Raw genomic sequence first — 19,115 nt, forward strand, 5'->3', positions numbered from 1 at the left:
CACCCCAACGTGTGCTGGGGCTAGTTGGGGTGCTGCCACAGTCTATTTATATTCTATTATATTCTGGTCAAGCTTCAATGTTACAAGCAGTTAACTCTTCTTCAATTCTGAAACCACACACTTAAGGACTGCTGTGAGAATGAGCTACCTCCTGTCCACACTACCCTTCCAATCACTCCCCTGACATGCAAGTGCTAACCCCACATCATGATTTCAATTGCCTAAAAATGTATGCATATGAATGCAGGTGCTAATAACAATTAAATGCTTTACGTTGGTATTTGAAGGGCCTTTGTTAACAGCGAATCCCAGGTGCCGTTTAACGTCTTTGTCCTGTTCTGTCCGGCCACAGGTCAGTGGATCGGCCAGGTTGAGTCAACATAGCCCAAAATGTTTTGGGGGGGGAAGGTGGCTAGAGCCTGAGCTGCTCAATGGTGTTGTGCCACTGCATTTTTGTTACAGTTTGAGTCTCGCTGTGCACTGCCTGGCTGCTCTATCCCCATGGCATCCCATGCATGCACTTAAGTGCAGCTTTAAAGGGCCGGCCCCAGGATTTGTGAGAAATGTTTTCCAAACAGAAGCCCTGAACAAGTCTGAAGAGCGTGGATGCCCAGTTGGCAATGAATGCAGAGCAAATCAATAAGTGATTGATTAGGGCTTTCCAAACAGTGCTTTTGTATAGTGCTCACAGCAAATTGACATCATGTTGTGCCTAATTCACAGAGCGTTTTCCAATGGGTTTGTGCCATTATAAAATGCTTCTGTGAATTGGTGTTCTTAAAGCATTCGTGCTTTTGGGAGTTTAAGGGGAATTTGGGTTTAATTTACACCAGAAAGACGATTTATTACATTAACTTCCTGCACTCTGAAACATGTGCTGGAGGAGGCACATATTTTAGGCAGTTAACTGGTGCTTTGCATGTGCTTTCAAAATAAAAATGCCCATACACTTCTTAACAGGTTAAGAACGCTTGTCCAAAAGAATGGTCTCTTAAATAGGCCACCGCTTGTAAATCGAACCAACTTTAAATACTCTGGGCCTCATTATGACCCTGGGCCTCATTATGACCCTGGCGGAAAGTATCGGTCATTACAGGCATGGAGCAATTACCGTGTCCGTGCTGGCAAGAGACCGCTAAAAGCGTCCCATTACGAGTTCCCGGGCACGAGCATTGCGCCATGCCATTAATGAAATCACTGCCATGCCGCTAAAAGGCTAAAAATCCCACTTACCGGCATCGTATGCAGTGCTATTAGCACCTCCAGCATCCTAGATATCGGCATTAGCAGTCACCGCTAATAGCGATAACCGCAAATAGAAGGAACTGCTATTAGCGGTGACTGTAAATTAGCAGATCCGGAAGTAGCGTCATCGCACAGGAATGGGAAAGAGCACGGCGGCCATCTTTAAAAACACAATCCATTGCCATCCTCTGTAACCAGGAGCCATCTGACCCCCAGAACTCCCACACACCTCAACCACCACCCCTCTGATATCAGGATGCCAAAAGTTGTTAAGAAAAGCGGAGATCGGCTGCGGCAGGAGCGCTTCTCAAGAGAGGAGCTGACCATGTTGGCAGAAACCCTCCAGGAACATGCAGACATTGTGTTTGCAACAGAGATGACCCGACCGGCGCTGCTGCGGAAAAAGCAGATTTGGGCTATGGTCGCCCAGGGGGTCAGTGCTGTCGGCACAACACTCCGCACCCCAAAACAATGCCGCAAGTGGTGGGACGATCTACGTCTCCGTGTGAGGAGCATACTGGAATACAGGAATCTTGGGATGGCGACAGGAGGAGGTGCTGAGTCGCCCCTAAAACTCCATCCATGGGAGGAGATATGTGCCTCCACAATAGGCATGGAGTCCATAGAAGGAGTTGGGGACATGGAGGGAGGAGCCCCGTCATCAGCCGATGCAGGTAGGTGTCTCAAATCTAACTATGCCAATACCACCACGATGATGTCCAGATGAATGGGAAGTGTAATGATACATACCAGGGTCCACCAGACACATTAGCACAAGACTGCCTACAGCCAGGGCAGAGCATCACCTTGTCCACATGCATAATGCACCCCATTTCTGTAGCTACCCACATGCCTCCATGCATCACCCACCCAAGAGTGAGACAACCTGTATGTCACTCCCTCCAATGTGACTCATCCACCAATCCATATCAATGCAGCCACCACAATGCATGCTCAATGCCCGTAGACCCATCACTAACCCTCTCCCTCCTTTGGTCCCCCACAGGCACACAATCAGACAGCGCTGATGACGACACCAGTGCCACCCCAGCTAAGAAGGCCAGGGCCGAAGAGGGACAACACTGGCCCTCCACTTCAAGGAGCATAAGGAAACCCCTAAGACAGGAAATGGCCAAGAGCACACCACAGGCCACAGCACCAATGTGCTCCACATCCACAACTTTGGCACCAACAACAGCCAGCATCAGCCAAGTGTTGGCCGCCAAAGGAACTGCATCGGCTGCAAGCAGCACCATTGGAGAAACAGCTGCCACAGCAGCAATCGCGGATGACGAGGAAGTGGATGTGCTGCATGTTGACACTCCCCCACACTGGCACCCTGCATTCCCCACCACCTGTCCCCATCCAGCCTGCCCGACAACAGTATACACGGGCTATCTCCGGCAAACTCGTGGCCAGCTACTCCCAGCCAAACCACACCTGTGCAGGAGGAAAACACTATTTTGGACACCCCTGAATAATCAACCACAGCCCCAAACACCCAAGAAGGGATGGAGGACATCATAAGGCGCCAACAACAACTCACTGGCCTGTTGACACAGCATATCACAGAATGTGGTAGTGCTAGGGAGGAAATGCGTGATTGTGCTACTTCCCTGAGGTCAGCTATTGAGTCCAGTTCAAAGGACATATGCGCTGAACTGGCAGCAGTGCGGCACGTACTGTCCGACTTGGTGCAAGCAATGCGGGACATGCGTCCATCCGAGCAACCGAGTACATCCTCGGCTGCCAGTTCCACCAGGGCCAGCCCCGTGCGCAGGTCGGGCAGGAACCTGCGGCGATCTGGCAGGGGTGCACCTGGTGCTGGGAGAGGGGGATGCCAGTAGGCACAGCCTTGTGTACTGGTGCCACGTGGTCCACTGGTGCACAGTACTGCACACCATGTGTTGGGGAGTAGAGGGGGGACAGGGGGGAGTGGGTGTGTTGGGGAGTAGAGGGGGGAAGGGGGAGTGGGTGTGTTGGTGAGTAGAGGGGGGAAGGGGGAGTGGGTGTGTTGGGGAGGAGAGGGGAGAGGGGGAGTGGGTGTCTTGGGGAGTAGAGGGGGGAGGGGGGAGTGGGTGTGTGGGGTAGTGGGCCTATTCACTTTGTTTTGCCTATTCAATACACTTTATGGTTAATCAGAAATCACATGTGTAGACATTGCTTATTGCGTAAGTGTGCTTAATTGGTTAACAGTCTACAGTGTCCATGTCCCGGACACACCCTGTTCCCCGAGTGCCATCTCCATGTAACCCACCCCCGTCCATGTCTGCTAGAAATATTGGTTGATCAAGAGTCTGACGCATGGCACGTCCCTCCTGTGCATCGTTACGTCCCTGAGGTGCTGCCCCATCCCCAACCTCCTCATCCTCATTGTCAGGTGATTACAGTTCAGCGTCAGTGGGCAGGGGCACATTCCGTCAGATGCATTTATTGTGTGGCATGCCCGTACAGGAGTGCCCCACCTGACCTGCTGAGGCAGTGAAAACCTGCCTTCAAAAGGCCAAATGTCTGCTCAATCACCACACGGGTACGTGTATGCGCACGATTGTAGTCCTCTTCGTGCATGTTCTGCAGGTTACGGACTGTGGTAAGGGGCCACCTCTTCAAGAGCTGGCCTGAATCATCTGCATGTGGCCAACTATGTTTGAGTAAGTTACCACATCATAATTTACCTCATTGAGTGACGACATAGCATGCATGTATTTCTTATGTTCAAGCCCATTTCCATGCATGGATGGAGCCACACGATCTGACTGGTATGTGTGTATTCCTCTTATGGACTGGTTTACATGCCATCTACTAGTGGGCGCAGGGGGGTCAAGTTCTTTGTGAGTGCCCATGCACTGTGTTAGTCCACAGTGGTTGTTTCTGTGATGTTGAAGATGTCCGGTGATTTGTATGCTTTCATCCTGGCACCGTTGATGTCAGCCTCATGATGATCTCACTACGCACAACAAAAGGTGTCATACAATTCAGTTGGGCCTCTGTGTCGGTGTAGTGGTGTATTGATGTTTTTGACCCTCATGTGACTCCTTTGTACGCAGTAATGGTGGACTGTCCTTTCAGTTAATGGTTTTTGGTGCTGTGTACTGGCCATAGTCATTGCTTGTACCTGCATTTTGATAAGGGGGATGCAATCTGATTTGGTACAGTGCACATCCAGATGACTGTGGAATGGTTGTGACACAGCTTCATTTACATGGTAGGGCTGCTTGCATCTTGCATTTTGTGGTCATGTATCATGTCCCCAATGGTGATGATGGTGTCCAGGTCCAGACGGTACACGGTGTGGATCTGCTCAGCGGTTAGGTTGAATGGACTGGCTCTGATGCGTGGGATTGGGGGCTGCCTGCGTGGTGCCACTGGCTGTGCTGGTAGGGCATGCTGGCCCTGCCTTGCCCTCCTTCTCCTCCTCTGTGCTGCCTGTTGTTGTTGTTGTTGTTGTTGTTGTTATTGTTACACTTCCACCGCAATCAGGTCCTCCAGCCCCAGCATTGCTAGTAGTATTGGGGTCATTGTGGAGTATGACTGGGTGTGGGAAGGGGTGGGGTGTGCTCATTTTGTGCTTGCCCAGTCTGTATGGCCTCCACCTGTGCTGATTGTGTGCACATGTGGCAGTTGGGAACACTGCACATGGCCGTTTACGGCTGGTCCACGTTGGTGGTATTAGCACCATGGCGGTAAGGTACTTTACGCCCTTCATAATGGCGTTAATTGAATGTCCACCCGACTCGTGATGTTCCCCACTTTGCGCCATGCCGGTATTTACGGCATGGGAGGTCGTGTCCCTCCGCCCTTGGCGCTTTTAGCGGCACCGTTAATTACAGTGCCGTTAATAGCGCATTGTTCAATTATAATCGGCCGGAGCGGTAAACGATGCCGGTAATCCTTGACCGGCATCGTTTGCCACTTAACGCCAGGGTAATAATGAGGCCCTCTGTGTTAAGAAAGAAAGTGATCAGCAATGCTCAAACGGCCAGCAGCACCTATTGGGCCACTGGGAGGGGGGTATTTTTCTCTCCAGAGTCGCAGCAGGAGGTTGAGATGTGACACATGGTCCCTTAATTTATCATTGTGGGGTAAAGCCAATGCTAAATGACTGCTGGACTGAGTTAATTACATACTTAACATGCTCCCGTTGGAAATTAAGGCTTCTTATTGGAAGGAACTGGATTATTTGATACAATCATTCATATGGGATCAGAAACCAGCAAGGTTACAACTTTGGAAGCTTCAGCCCCCTGCGGAAAAACTTTCTGGCTTATCATATAGCATTCACATGTCAATTTATTCTGCTGTTTCTTGAAATGCAACCAGATGATTGGGTTATTGCGGAGATTGGTCTTACTGAGAGCAATTCTTACCATGAGTAATGCTAAAAGTATGAGAAATCCCATTATTGTGTATCTGAGGGAGTGCTGGGATGATTTATGTACCACATTGGGATCGGATACTTTGAGATCGCCAAGTGTTTCCATTTGGATGAATGCAGCAATTAAGGAAAAAGGGAAAAAGCTTTTCTGGGTGGATTGGTTTGTTGGTGGAGTATGTTGGATTGGTGACTTATGGCAGAATGGGAGGTGGATTTATGGGACGGAAGTACGTCAGAAATAGAATATTGTTAATTTCATGGATCATGACTACAGGCGTTTAAAGAAGAGTATTGGAGTGGTGAAATGGGAGGTTGTGGTGGATCTGAGTCTTAACTACTAGGAGAGGACCAGGTGAAGGAGGGATGGCAAGTAGAGTATACAGGGAAATGGTTTCAAAGTACAAGGATAAGTTACGAGAGGAATGGAGTCAGAAGATCGGATCTGACATCTCAATGGGACAATGGATGGATCTGTGTGGAATGTGAAACTATGTTCGTTGAATCTATGCGAAAGATCTAGATGAATTAAGATCCTTAATAGAGTTTATTGGACACCAGAAAAAATGATGAAGCGAGGGATGACTGAAACGGATGAATGCTGGAAATGTTTGAACAATGTTGGTTAATTGGAACATATGTTATGCCATTGCTCTCGGATTCGAGGGTTTAGGACTGATATCTGCAATATGTACATATGTGTTTTGGACACAATAATTGATCTGGATTTCAAAACAATGATTTTAGGTTGTGATGATTTTTTGGGTGATCTTACAGTTTTGAAAAAGAAGTTCTTATTTATAAGCGCCTCAATAGGTAAAAAGATGGTACTGCATAACTGGAAATCACATATTGTACCACTATAATCAGACTGGATTTTGGAAATGCATTCCCTTGCAAATCTGGAGAATACCATTTTCAGGAGACAAAGAAAGATGAACACTTTTAACAGAATTTGGGGAAGATTTCTTGAGGTTTAGTAGTTGTTCAACTTATTATGTGAAATTGTAACTGAGTTCGGGAATTTTATAAAGTACCTTAATTTAATATGCTTTATGGTTGGTGTTTTATTGTTACTTGCTTTCTTGTATTTCTGTATGTATAAATAACCCATCCCCCAAAAAAATGAGATGTGACACATTGCCTCACAGGACAAACAAAAAGGGAGCTGAGCCTCGAGGTAGAAAAGCTTCATTTGAAAAAGATATTCCACAACACCGGCAAGCTTCCTGGTGCTGACCCTGCGTGTGAGGCAGGCACTGAAGGGAGCCCCATGGTAGTGCTGGATGAATGGAGAACGCGCCCGGACTCCCTGGGATTGCTGCTGGTCTTGGGGACAGTGGACTCATGTGGGAGAAAGGCCATCCTGGAGCTCTGGCCAGGGCGGGTTAGAGGTTTTCCCTCCGGCGAGGGGCAGGGATGCCACTGGGGTTCCCTGGAACAGCTGCTAGTCTTGGGGTTGATGGACCCAGGTAAGACACAGGTACCCAAGGCCGCAGGCAGCATCCTCAGGCCCCCTACATCTTTGTGTGGGCCGTGTTAGAGCTTTCCCCTCCAAGGAAGGGCAGGGGACCCCCACGTGGCTCCCCGGGACTGCCACTGGGCTTGGGCACAGTCGACCCATTCGGAGGCAGGCTTCTGTGGCCAGGGGCAATAGCGCCAGCCGTCCTGGAGCTGTGGCCGGGCCAAGTTAGAGTTTTTCCCTTAAGGGTCAGGCGCGGACCACCCCCCGGATGGCAGCTGGGCTTGGGGATGGTGAACCCACGTGTGAGGAAAGCATTTAAGACTGGGGGCAGCACCACCAGCCTCCCTTGAGCTGTGACCGGGCTGTGTTAGAGCTTTTCCTTCCAGGACATTCCAAAGACTCCTTAGAGGTAAAAATGGCAACCCCATAAAAGCTCACAGAGGGTTACTGGATGGTGGTTGAAGCTAAAGCTCGCTGGAGGGTTTGTTCTGGACGGGGAGAGGCAGGTAGTGTGTGGGAATAGCCATAGGAACAAGCAATACAAAATGCAAAGAATACTTACGGTCTCATAGAAAATACATGGCAGGGTGTCCCTTCCATCTCTTAAAAGAAAAGTCTTTGCACCATGATTTCCAGATATGACTGCTGAATCTAAAGTGGCTAAATACAAAGAATAATAGATTACAAATGATTATTTTATGATTTTCAAAATGCATAATACGTGGGGGAAGTAAGGAGACTCAATAAAGGCCTGTGCAATATGCATTTCAGAATGTACAATTTCTGTAACATGCAAATTGGTACTGAATGTTGACTATTACATTGTAAAAATGGGAATTATATTATGTATATTTGACACAGATGAGCCAAAACATGCTCACACTGTTCATTTTATGTTAATGTTATGGTTAAGTTGCTCATCTCATAGGAAGAGCACTTTTTGGGCAGCTTATGAATTAGCTCCCCCTGGACAAATCATCACCAAACTTTGCAAAAAAAGTATATGGCCCACCCTGAATTTTTTTGGTGTAAATCCATCCAGTAGATTTTTTTAAACGACGAAAACATAAGGCAAAAAAATTAGTGATATCTATGTCCGGTCCGCGGACTCACTTCCCTGTTCGGTCTGCGGACTGGCCTCTGATTGGTCAGAAAAATTCACAAACTTTTGCGTGGTCCGCGAACTTCGGTACGCAGCCGCTGATTGGGCGGTGATAAAACATGAAATGTGTCGGTTTTCCTGAAACGCCCGCCGTCTTCGAGTCGTGGACTTTTTGGAGTCTGCGGACAGCGCGGCGAAAATATAAAAACAAAAAGCAGCATTGCACTTGTGAAACTGAACAAACAATCTCTGGGGATGTGGGCCTTATATGGCCATAAGAAGCCAAAAACAGGTTGTTTCACCCCCCGAAAGTCCCCAAACACTCCAGATGTCCTGGAGCGGACACTTCAGATGTCCTAGGACATCTGTACCTATTTCTGCATTACAGGGTTGGGGAAAAGCAGTTTTTGGATGGCTTATAACTTTTGCGCCACTCAATGAAACTGCATGTAATTTAGCAATTTTATTCTACAACTAATCCTAAATGGTTTTGCAAAATTTTCTGGGATTCTGCAAGAGGGGGCAAAATTAGAGTGGGGGTGCCAAAATATTGTAAAGGCATATACATGTGGTGTCATTTGACGAATCTACACAACATTTGGCAAAACGATTTTGGATCTAGATATAAATGGTTTTCTAAAGTTTGATGGGATTTTCACAAGAAGGGGCGAAATTAGAGGGGGGTTCTCACCATTTTTAGATGGCTTATAACTTTGTTGCTATTTGACGAATCTGGACAAAAGTTTTGAGAAAGATTATAGACCCAACCTTCAATATGTGTGTAAAGACTGAATTGATTTTGTCAAGTGGGGGCTAAGGTATATGACTATTGTATGTACATACGTTTTGACACTTTAAAAAAAATAAAACATGGACGGATTTCGAGCAAACTCGTGAGGAGCATTGGCAAGGACATTAAGGCATGGTTTTGCAAATGTGCCCGTGTTTTTTTTTTGACAAGTGTAATCATGTAGGTACAAAAAATAGTCATATACCTTTGGTGACTGAGGTATAGCCTGTGGCCATGGGCAGTAGCCAGATTGTCTGGGTCATGGCATAAGGTTATGACACGGACAATCTGGCTACTGGCCATGACCGCTAGGGACGAAAAATGGTGTTAAAGTGGCTATGTCTACCTGGGACCGGCTACGTTGTAAAGTTATTTGAAGGTAGGATAGGTTTGAAAGGGAAAAAAAGTGCTTGTCGTAATATGTTCATAGGGTTTTGCAGGCTGCCATGGCAAGGGAAGAGGGGCTGTGTACGGAGCCCTGCCTTCTCTTTCCATGTTGGCTGTCTTGGAAAACTATTTTTCTTCCTGCAGCTGTGTTTTAACACCCTGGGTTCCCACTTTGGTAAACAGGGGTGCTAATGGCCTTTAACCCCCATTTCAGGGGCAGCAATGGATGATAATGGTCTGTAGCCCTCCTTATTTATTTATTTATAACGCACCAATGCCGCAAACATCGGGCTGTGTGGTTACAGTATTTGTTGAGGAAGATGAGGTGGAAGAAGACAGCTTACTACTTGCTGAGAAAGGAACAACCTTTCTGAGAGCTTTGGAGTCATTGGATTTGGTGTGGCGGTGCATGGAGGTGGTCCCGTAAGAGTACTGTCCCGGTAGTCTGCGACCGAGTACAAAATTGCACTCAGTGCATTTCACTTTGGTAGTTTTAGCCTTTGGTACACTACCAACGGTAGCAAAGAACTGGCACACCCATGATTCGATCTTGGTGCTAGTAGTAGGCACTTCCTCTACCTCGTCTTCCTGTCCTCTTCATTGTCTTTGAAAGTACTGTGCTTTTTTTGTTGTGAAGGTCCTCCAGTTGGTGGTGGTGGTGGCTCTTAGGGAGGAGGGATGGCAATAACTGATGCAATTTTTAAGATAAGTAGCAGTTTTGATAAAATTCTTCCAAGTATGTACTGTGTACTAGATTGGTAATGGATAATGAGTACGAAAAGGTGTAGGCGGTGTGCAATTGAAATTTTGAAGTTGAAAGTTCCTAGATCAGTAGAAAATGCAGTCCCGAACTGTCTTCGAGCACAGATACCATCACGAAGTGCAGATGCCTTTGCGAACACGTCACCATGCCGCGCGCAAGCGTATGGTCATGTGGCACTGTCCAGAAGGTATGCGATGAAGTTAGACGTTCCCGGACGTGATGTCATCAATGACATTTGTGATGTCATCTTTGATGTCCTGGGTGTTAGTCTTAGCAGTGCACGGTGGTGGCGCGAATTATGGTTGCTTAGCTTACCATAACTGGCGAATTTCATGGGTGTTTCGGTTTTACTTGGAACCATAACGTCCCTTTAACAAAGTTTTTTCATTGAATTTCATAGGTTTTTATTAGTGCAACTTAACCATAATGTCCCCTTAACTAAGTTTTTTATTGAATTTCATAGGTTTTTATTAGTGTAACTTAACCATAACGTCCCTTTAACAAAGTTTTTTCATCGAAGTTCAAAGGTTTTTTTTAGTCCAACTTAACCAAAACGTCCACTTAACTAAGTTTTTCATTGACATATACCAATTAAACATGCAAATAACAATTGATTAAAATTATATTTTTAAACATTCACAAAAGTTCATATTTTGCAGAAGTTGTTTGCTCAGCTTAAACTGTGTACGTGTATGTATAGCGTGGAAGCCTGGTATTAGTGGTTTGTGGAAACAGGCTGTTTGACTGGCGACTGAGGGGCTGATTCTGAGCTTGTGATAAGCTTGTGATAAAAGTTGTGTGAAATATGACATTCTCCCCTCCAGTTTCTACCTCCACCATTCTAAAGTAGGTGGAAGTATTGGAGGTGAGATGCACTTTCTACCAGCAAAAGCTGTTAAAATCTCCCATTGTGGGGGAAACATGTGCTCCAGTGGCATTACGAGCATTTCTTTAAATTTACTATTTTAAGAAATGTTTCTTAAACTTTCTTCAAACTAGGAAAGTGATGCTGCAGTCTAAGAAATGCTATGTTCAAAATTGTGCAGAGGTGTCATAATTTAACTCCTTTTATTGACGTGCTAAACCAGTGCTGCTGGGAGGCGAATCCCCTCCATGTGGCTGCTCTGCATTCCTCATTTAAGGCTGTTGTCAAGTCATAAATCAGGCTCATGCAAAAGCCAAAGCTTTCATGTGCCTGCACCACATTATTTCCCTGTCAGAATATGGAGTGGTTAAGAAGAACAATTTACTTACCAACTGTAACGTTCTTTCGACTGGATGTTCCTCCCACGTATTCCTTATCTTGTGATAAATCGTTATCTCCAGCTTCGCTGCTTCGGAAAAAAAAATTCTCGGCAGAGGGCGCTGTGCTCGAGGTCGTGGCGTCGATTGTTCCTCGACGTACTCCGTACTCTGTCGACGTCACCAATGGTATGAGTAGCTCGAGCCGCGCCCCTTGCTTCAGTTCTGTTTTTTCGATGAAATATATATAGGAGGAACACCCAGGCGTGTCCCATGACGATACATTCTTCGTGAGAGGAAAGTGTAAGAACACGTAAACTGTACTGTGGGGTTGGATGGGAGGGTCGATGAGGAATACGTGGGAGGAACATCCAGTCGAAAGAACGCTACAGTTGGTAAGTAACTTGTTCTTCGAATGGATTGTGTCCTCCCACGTATTCCTCATCTTGTGATAGGCTCCCATAGCAGATTCAATTTTTGGAGGTGGGAGTACCATTTCAGTTTTCGTGGACAGAATGCAGAACTGCCTTTGCAAATAAACCCTTGTTAGAGGAGGCAGTGTCCAAACAATAATATTTAACAAAGGTATATATTGTTTTCCAGGTTGCAGCTGCACAAATGTCTGCTGCCGGGACTCCCCTCTTTAGAGCCGCAGAAGTAGCCATTCCCCTTGTAGAATGGGCACGAAGCCCATCTGGTGGTTCTTTTCCCGCTAATCTGTAGCATTCAACTATGGCTAATATAATCCATCGGGAAATGGTCTGTTTAGTTACAGATAAGCCTAATTTTTGACCAGTGTAACCCACAAACAGTTGGTCATCTTATCTCAATTTAGCCATCCTAGAGATGTAAAAACGAAGAGCCCTCTTGGGATCTAATCTATGTAATCTCTCCTCTTCTTTGCCCAGGTGAGGAGGAGGATAAAACGTAGGAAGTACTATTTTTTGTGACAAATGGAAGTCCGAGACTACTTTTGGCAAAAATGACGGTTTAACCTTAAGGACTACCTTATCTTTATAAAAAATAGTATATGGTGGTTTGCATGAGAGAGCCTGAAGTTCGCTAACCCTGCGGGCTGATGATAGGGCCACAAGGAGGACAGTTTTCAGAGTTAAAAACCTCAATGGACATGAGTGCAGAGGCTCAAAAGGTATGCAAGTCAAGAATTTTAATACTAAATTTAAGTCCCAGGCTGGTACATGAAAAGGGACTGGAGGGTATACATTAGTGAGCCCCTTTAAGAATTGAATTATTAACGGTATTTTGAAATATGAAACCTCTTCCGAGGAGCGCTTGAAAATGGACAGCACAGCAAGGTATCCTTTTATTGTTCCTATCTGGAGCCCCAGATTAGCTAAATGTAGCAGAAAGAAAAGCACAATTGGGGTGCCACACTGAAAAGGGTCCACATCCTTGTCTTTGCACCAGTTACTAAACCTATTCCAGCGACATCGGTAGAAAGACTTTGTTGCTGGTCTTCTGGACGAAAGCAAGATTTCCATTACGTCATCCGGAAGATCCCAATCCTTGTATCTCAACCTCTCAGAAACCATGCGTGAAGGTTGAGTGTCTTGACCTTTGGATGGAGAACCCGACCTTCCTCTTGCGAGAGAAGATCCTCTCTTTGCGGAAGACGTATTGGAGGGCAGATGGACATGTCTAGAAGGTCCGGGTACCACGTCCTCCTGGCCCAATCCGGGGCAATTAGGATCATAGTTTTCCTGAACTTTCTCAACCTCCTGATTACTTGAGGAATCACAGGGACTGGGGGAAACGCGTACAGCAGTGGAAACTTCCACTCCACTACGAATGCATCTCCCAGAGCTCCTCTTTGAGGAAATTCGCTTGAGCAGTACTGAGCGCACTTCCGGTTGATCGCGGTGGCAAACAGATCCACTTGAGGGGTTCCCCAAAGGGCGAAGATCTCCAGAAGGACTTCCTGAGCCAGCTCCCACTCGTGAGAGACCGTGCTCTGCCTGCTCAGAGCGACTGCCGCCGTGTTCGTCTCTCCGGCTAGGTGAATTGCCGACAGAGAGATTCCTTCTCGTATTGCCCAGAACCAGAGCTGCATTGCCTCTCTGCACAGTGGCACTGACCCTACACCTCCTCTTTTGTTGAGATAGTACATGGCCACTGTGTTGTCCGTCATTATCAGAACATTCTTTCCCTGTACAGAGGGCAGAAAGGCCTTCAGAGCTAGTCTGATTGCCCTCAGCTCTAAAAGGTTGATGTGTAGTTTGGACTCCGATGGAGACCAACGACCGCTGATTGTCAGATCGTTGGTGTGTGCTCCCCACCCCGTGATTGAGGCGTCCGTCACTACCGTTATCTCCGGCCATGGTTGCCAAAAAGACTCTCCCTTGAGAATGTTGTCGTTGCAAGCCCACCATAGAAGATCCTGAGCAACTGCGCTCGGGACTTGCAGAAGATCCGACATATTCCCTGAGAACTGGGACCACTGAGTTCTGAGTGCCCATTGAAGGAATCTCATTCTCAACCTAGCCTCTGGTACTAGAAAAATGCAGGATGCCATGAGGCCGAGCAACCTGAGAAAATCGAAGGCTGGTAGACATTGGGCATTCTGGAATTTTGTTACCATCAGCTGGATGTGGAGAGCTCTCACTTCGGGAGGCGAGGCTTTTCCCGATGAAGTGTTCAAGACTGCTCCGATAAACTGGAGTTTCAGGGATGGTATCATGTGGGACTTCTTGAAATTGAGGGAGAAGCCCAGTTTGTGGAGGAAGTGGCAGGTGATCGAAAGATGTTCCTGAGCTTGTTCTGGAGAACTTGCTCTGATCAACCAGTCGTCCAGGTAGGGATATATGTGAATACCTCCTTTCCTGAGACTTGCTGCCACAACCGCCAACAGTTTGGTGAAAACCCTCGGGGCGGAGGTCAACCCGAATGGCAGAACTCGAAACTGATAATGAGAATTGCCAATCGCGAACCTCAGGTACTTTCTGTGCTTTGGATGGATTGGCACATGAAAGTAAGCATCCTGAAGGTCCAATGATACCAACCAATCTTGGAGTTGGAGAGCCTGAAGGATCTGAGAAAGAGTCAGCATCTTGAACTTGTCCTTCCTGAGGAACTTGTTCAAGTTTCTCAAGTCCAAGATGGGTCTCAGTCCTCAGTCCTTTTTTGGGGTGAGACAATATGGGGAGTAGCAACCCCTGTTCCTCTCCGCTACAGGTACCAGTTCTATGGCACCTTTCTCTAGCAGGGTTAAAATTTCCTGCAACAGGAGCGGATCCGGAATTTTGACGGAATTGGCTCCTGGTGGATGATTCTGAGGCCTTTTTAGAAAGGGGAGACAGTAACCTTGGGCTACTGTTTCCAGTGCCCAAGCATCTGAGATAATGCCCCGCCATTCCTTCAGATGTCGAGAGATCCTGCCTCCCACTGGTGTTTTGTGTAACAAGGTCTCAGAGGGATTTGGAGGCGGCTGCAGGAGTGGCTGAGGGTACAGATGCCGCTCCTGAGGCTGATTTTGCACCTCTTCCCCGTGTTCCACGAGGGAAGTCCCTTTTGCCCCTTTGAGAGGCCTGTCCTCTTCCTCTACCAAAAGAGGAGTAGTATCGAAAAGAACGACCCCTCCAGGAAGATGAGCCGGAATAGGGTTTTAGAGGCTGGCGCAAAGAGGCGCTAAGTGATTTAGCTGCCGCTTTCGAGGTCTGAAGTTTTTCAAGGCTTTCATCAGCCTTTCTGCCAAAGAGCCTCGAGCCATCAAAGGGCATGTTGAGGAGTCTAGCTTGCACATCCGGTGCAAATACCGACTTCCTCAACCACGCAAATCTGCGTAGCACAACGCTTGCAGCCATGGATCTGCTGATACTATCAGCAGTATCCAGTCCAGACTGGAGGCATTCCCCCATTGCCTCCTTCCCGTCTTTGACTATATTCAGGAAGCCTTCCCTTTCCTCGCCTTCCAGAATATGATCAGCCGCCGCCGAAATACAGTCCCACAGGGTATGGGTAAACCTGGCTAGGGTACATGTGACATTTGCCGACTTAAGTGCCATACTGCCTGACGTGAAACCTTTACGTGCCCAGGCGTTAATTTTTTATCCTCTCTATCTGGAGGAATAGTTGGAAAGCAGTTTGTTTTGAAGTAGATGCTGCTTTAATGACTAAACTCTCTGGAGTCGGATGTTTATTCAAATATTCAGGATCCGATCCAGCTGGTCTGTATTTTCTTGGAAAAGTGCTGTCTGCAGCAGCAATGGTTTCTGGTTTCTCCCAGTTTTTCTCCACAGTCCTTTGAAGGGCCCTGTAAAAAGGGAGAACAGGATCCTTCTGAGGTCCCTTGACAATGCTATCCGTTATGTCATCTTGTTCAAAAATGGGTGAAGTATTACCCCAACCCATGTATTCAACTACCCTGGTCATAAGACCCCTGTACCCAGCATCTGCAGGCTCTGCAGGATCAGGTTTGGCGAACTCTAATTCTGGGGATGTGTCAACTCCACTGGCAGAATATAGAGTATCACTCAGGTCTCTCATTCTAGATTCCTGGTCAATAAGTTCTTCAGGAACTTGTCTTGTACCATAAGTAACTCCCAAAGGAGTAACTTCGTCTTCTTCTTCTGAAGCAGACTCCTCATAGATTGCAGACAAAGTCTGATCTGGGCAAAGGAGTGAATCTCCTTTCTTCCTCTTCCATCTGCTTCGAAGGAAATGGCAAATCCCTTGAAGTTTTCGAGGGTGTCTTCGAAGTCTTTGAAGTTTTCGAAGATGACTTCGATAATGACGTCGATGACGCATGTGGTTTTGGCGTCGAAATTATCGACGTTGAAGGGGGTTGTCGTAGTCGTCGAAGTGTTCGACGATTTGTGTGTCTTGGCATGCACTGGAGAGGTGCTCGACTCTCGAAGTTTCTTCGACGGTTTTACGTCGACTCGAGGTTTTTTGTATTCCTCGACGCTACTGGTCTTAGCCATAGTAGCCTTGGACTTCCCTTTGTCGTCCAATGGAGCGACCTTAGGGGTATGGCTTTTTCGAGGTTCTTTCGAGGGCGTCGAGGCCGCATTCTCGAAAACCTCCATCATCTTTTTGCGGAATTCTTCCCACTTACTGGGAGAATCCGATCTAGTCGGACAACGAATTTCTTCGGTCGACTCTGAAGAAGAAGATGATGAGGGAGATCTATGTCTCCTCTTCATTTTTTTCAATGACGACGAAGAATGTCTCGATTTACTTCTAGATCGAGATCTCTTCGAGTGCCTATGGCGATCCGATCCCTTAGAATCGGTCGCTTTCTTATGTTTTTTTGATGAAACCTTTTTTGAGGCCTCCTTCCCCACCAACAGTTTACCTCTCCTCTCACAAAGAGCTTTTTCGGTCATCGATTGGCAGGAGCCGCAGTCGTCGGTTCGGTGACTGGAACCGACACACCAGAGAGAAATCCGGTGGGGATCGGTAATCGACATCTTAGACCCACAATCTGCACACTTTTCAAACCCAGTTTTGGGTGTCGAAGTTGTCGAAGATGATGACATTTTCTTCACAGAAAATAGAAGCGAGCCGTTCTCGATAGCGAAGCGATCGGAAAAACGGAACTGAACCAACGGGCGCGGCTCGTGCTACTTATACCATCGGTGACGTCGACAGAGTACGGAGTACGTCGAGGGACAATCGACACCACGAGCTCGAGCACAGCGCCCTCTGCCGAGAATTTTTTTTTCCGAAGCAGCGAAGCTGGAGATAACGATTTATCACAAGATGAGGAATACGTGGGAGGACACAATCCATTCGAAATGTGTTGTTCTGGCTTGGAACAACACATTTCTATTTTTACTCGATTCTCTGAATCAGGCCCCAACTCGGCGTAGACAAGCACACTCGCCACCATCAATGCATTGCCGTGGGGGAAGGGGCGGCCAAGTTTTCTATATTATTGTAAGTAACGTTTTCTTTGGGGGGTTTTATATCACGATGCTTAGTCCGAGCTCAGCTGGGCTGACATGCGGTTGATTGTGAAGATGAAAAACCTCTAACATCTTCTGTAATCCTTATTTGTGGGGTTGGTGGGGGGGTTGTTGACCATGCTCCTGTGCTTTGAAACAGGGAGTTAGTTAGGTTAAAGAGGAAATCCATGTAGCTCGCAGCACCGAGTGCGGGGTAGTTTAAGTGGAGGAAATCTTCCACAACTACAACAAAGGTGATGAAGCCAGCTAGGGTCATGTTGACAGTGAGGCCATTTCTGATGTACTTCACAATTCTGTGTCAATGGTCAGTCCATCAAAAGTCACAGCCAGTACACTTGCTTTAACTGATTCTATTACCACCCCTTTACTAAGATGCTAGACCAGTTTTCCTCATTTGTGGCATAATAAGCCCTCAGTTTATTAATGCACGTTATTAGAAGCCCAGACGATCAGCAGCACCTTTCTGTTTACACCTTCCTTGGCACCCCCCTTTTCACCTTTCTCTGTTCCTTCCATTATTCCCAGTCAGCTCTCTTTTACTTATCCATTCCTTCCTATTATACTTAGGCCACCACTCCCTGAACCTCCCAGAGCCTCGGTCTGGGCAACACACATTGGCGGGTGCTGCTGATGGGCTGCAGGGAGTGCCGTTATGCTTTACTTTTCCACTAGCCCAAGCTGGAAGATGACGACCACTAGAGGTGCCCCTCCTCTATATACCGTGCAGGCCCCCTCCGTGTTAGGCTACCTGGGAGGAGGCTAGTTTAGGCACTGCTCGATCGCCTGAGTTACCACCACATCAAAAAGGGGTTTTCACCCCTTTGCCCCCCCACCTCTCCCGAAAACTGCCCTAACCTTCTCACCCTCTCCTTCTCATGGCGTTCCCCAGTTCTGCAAAAGAGGTGCCAACCCCTGATCGCCCGGTGTACCACCCCCTCTCGTACTACGCCTGCACTCCTACGGACCTCAGCCAGAAATTGGCCTCCCTTCCCGTGACCTTAGGAATCATTACTGACCACATCCCTTCTCCTTCGCTTGCTCCCACTGCCTGGGGACGTGCTTCTCCTGACTCCTACACCGGGCAGCCGGGTGGTCTCCGCCGCATATGCTACACACGTGCCTGATCTTGCACTTGGCTCCCCACGTGCAGTTCCCTTTTTCGAATTTCCAGCAGGAGGTGTCCCTCCCCGAACCGCTGTCCCTAGGCCCGGCACCACCCCCACCCTGAAAGGGGCACCTTCCCTGCTCACCATTCTGATAACTCCCGTTCCCCCAATCCGGGGATTCACTGCTCCATGGCAGTTGCCCCTCCCCGGCATGCTCCTGCACCTATTGCTCAATATCATCTTATGGATGTATCCTGACACATCCTTGTCGCCCCAGTTCCTGATGGGAAACATTTGCCACCTTCCACGATGCCTTCCTGAAAATTTGTGGTGTTTTGCTGCTGGTGGGTCATTCTCCTCTTCCCTGCCTTTCCTTTTTAGCGCTGTATCCTTTCCCTCCAGCACTTCGGAATACCCCTGCAATGTCTTGCTCTCTGCCTCCTTGGGTTCTGTATGCTCACTTCCTGGGGGTGTGTCTGAGACACAGCGCTCGCCATTGGGGTCTTCCAACACTACCAATGTCTCTTGCTCTTTCTGCTCCTTTGCTGTTACTTTCGCTATGAGCCAGTCCACCCATCTTTCCTTTGTGGCCGCTCTGATTCTTCTCACATGGTCCACCATCACCTCCGGGGTTTCCATTCCCTGTTCTCTTCTTTGATCTTCATCACTTCAGCAAACAATATTTTTTTAACAAATACTCTGAAGAGGAAGATGGG

The 19,115-nt window shown here is 47.5% G+C and overlaps 1 protein-coding gene across 1 annotated transcript in view; it reads right to left on the reverse strand.

The window, feature by feature from the left end:
• SPATA22 (spermatogenesis associated 22) overlaps nucleotides 1-19,115 on the reverse strand; it is a 752,003-nt gene that overhangs the window by 393,782 nt on the left and 339,106 nt on the right. The window contains exon 4 of the mRNA XM_069613933.1: nucleotides 7,645-7,742. Coding sequence (XP_069470034.1) covers nucleotides 7,645-7,742 — 98 coding nt within the window. The remainder of the gene's footprint in view (nucleotides 1-7,644; nucleotides 7,743-19,115) is intronic.

Source organism: Ambystoma mexicanum, chromosome 9 (assembly GCF_040938575.1).
Source record: "Ambystoma mexicanum isolate Mex_15411 chromosome 9, UKY_AmexF1_1, whole genome shotgun sequence".
Lineage (NCBI taxonomy): Eukaryota > Metazoa > Chordata > Amphibia > Caudata > Ambystomatidae > Ambystoma > Ambystoma mexicanum.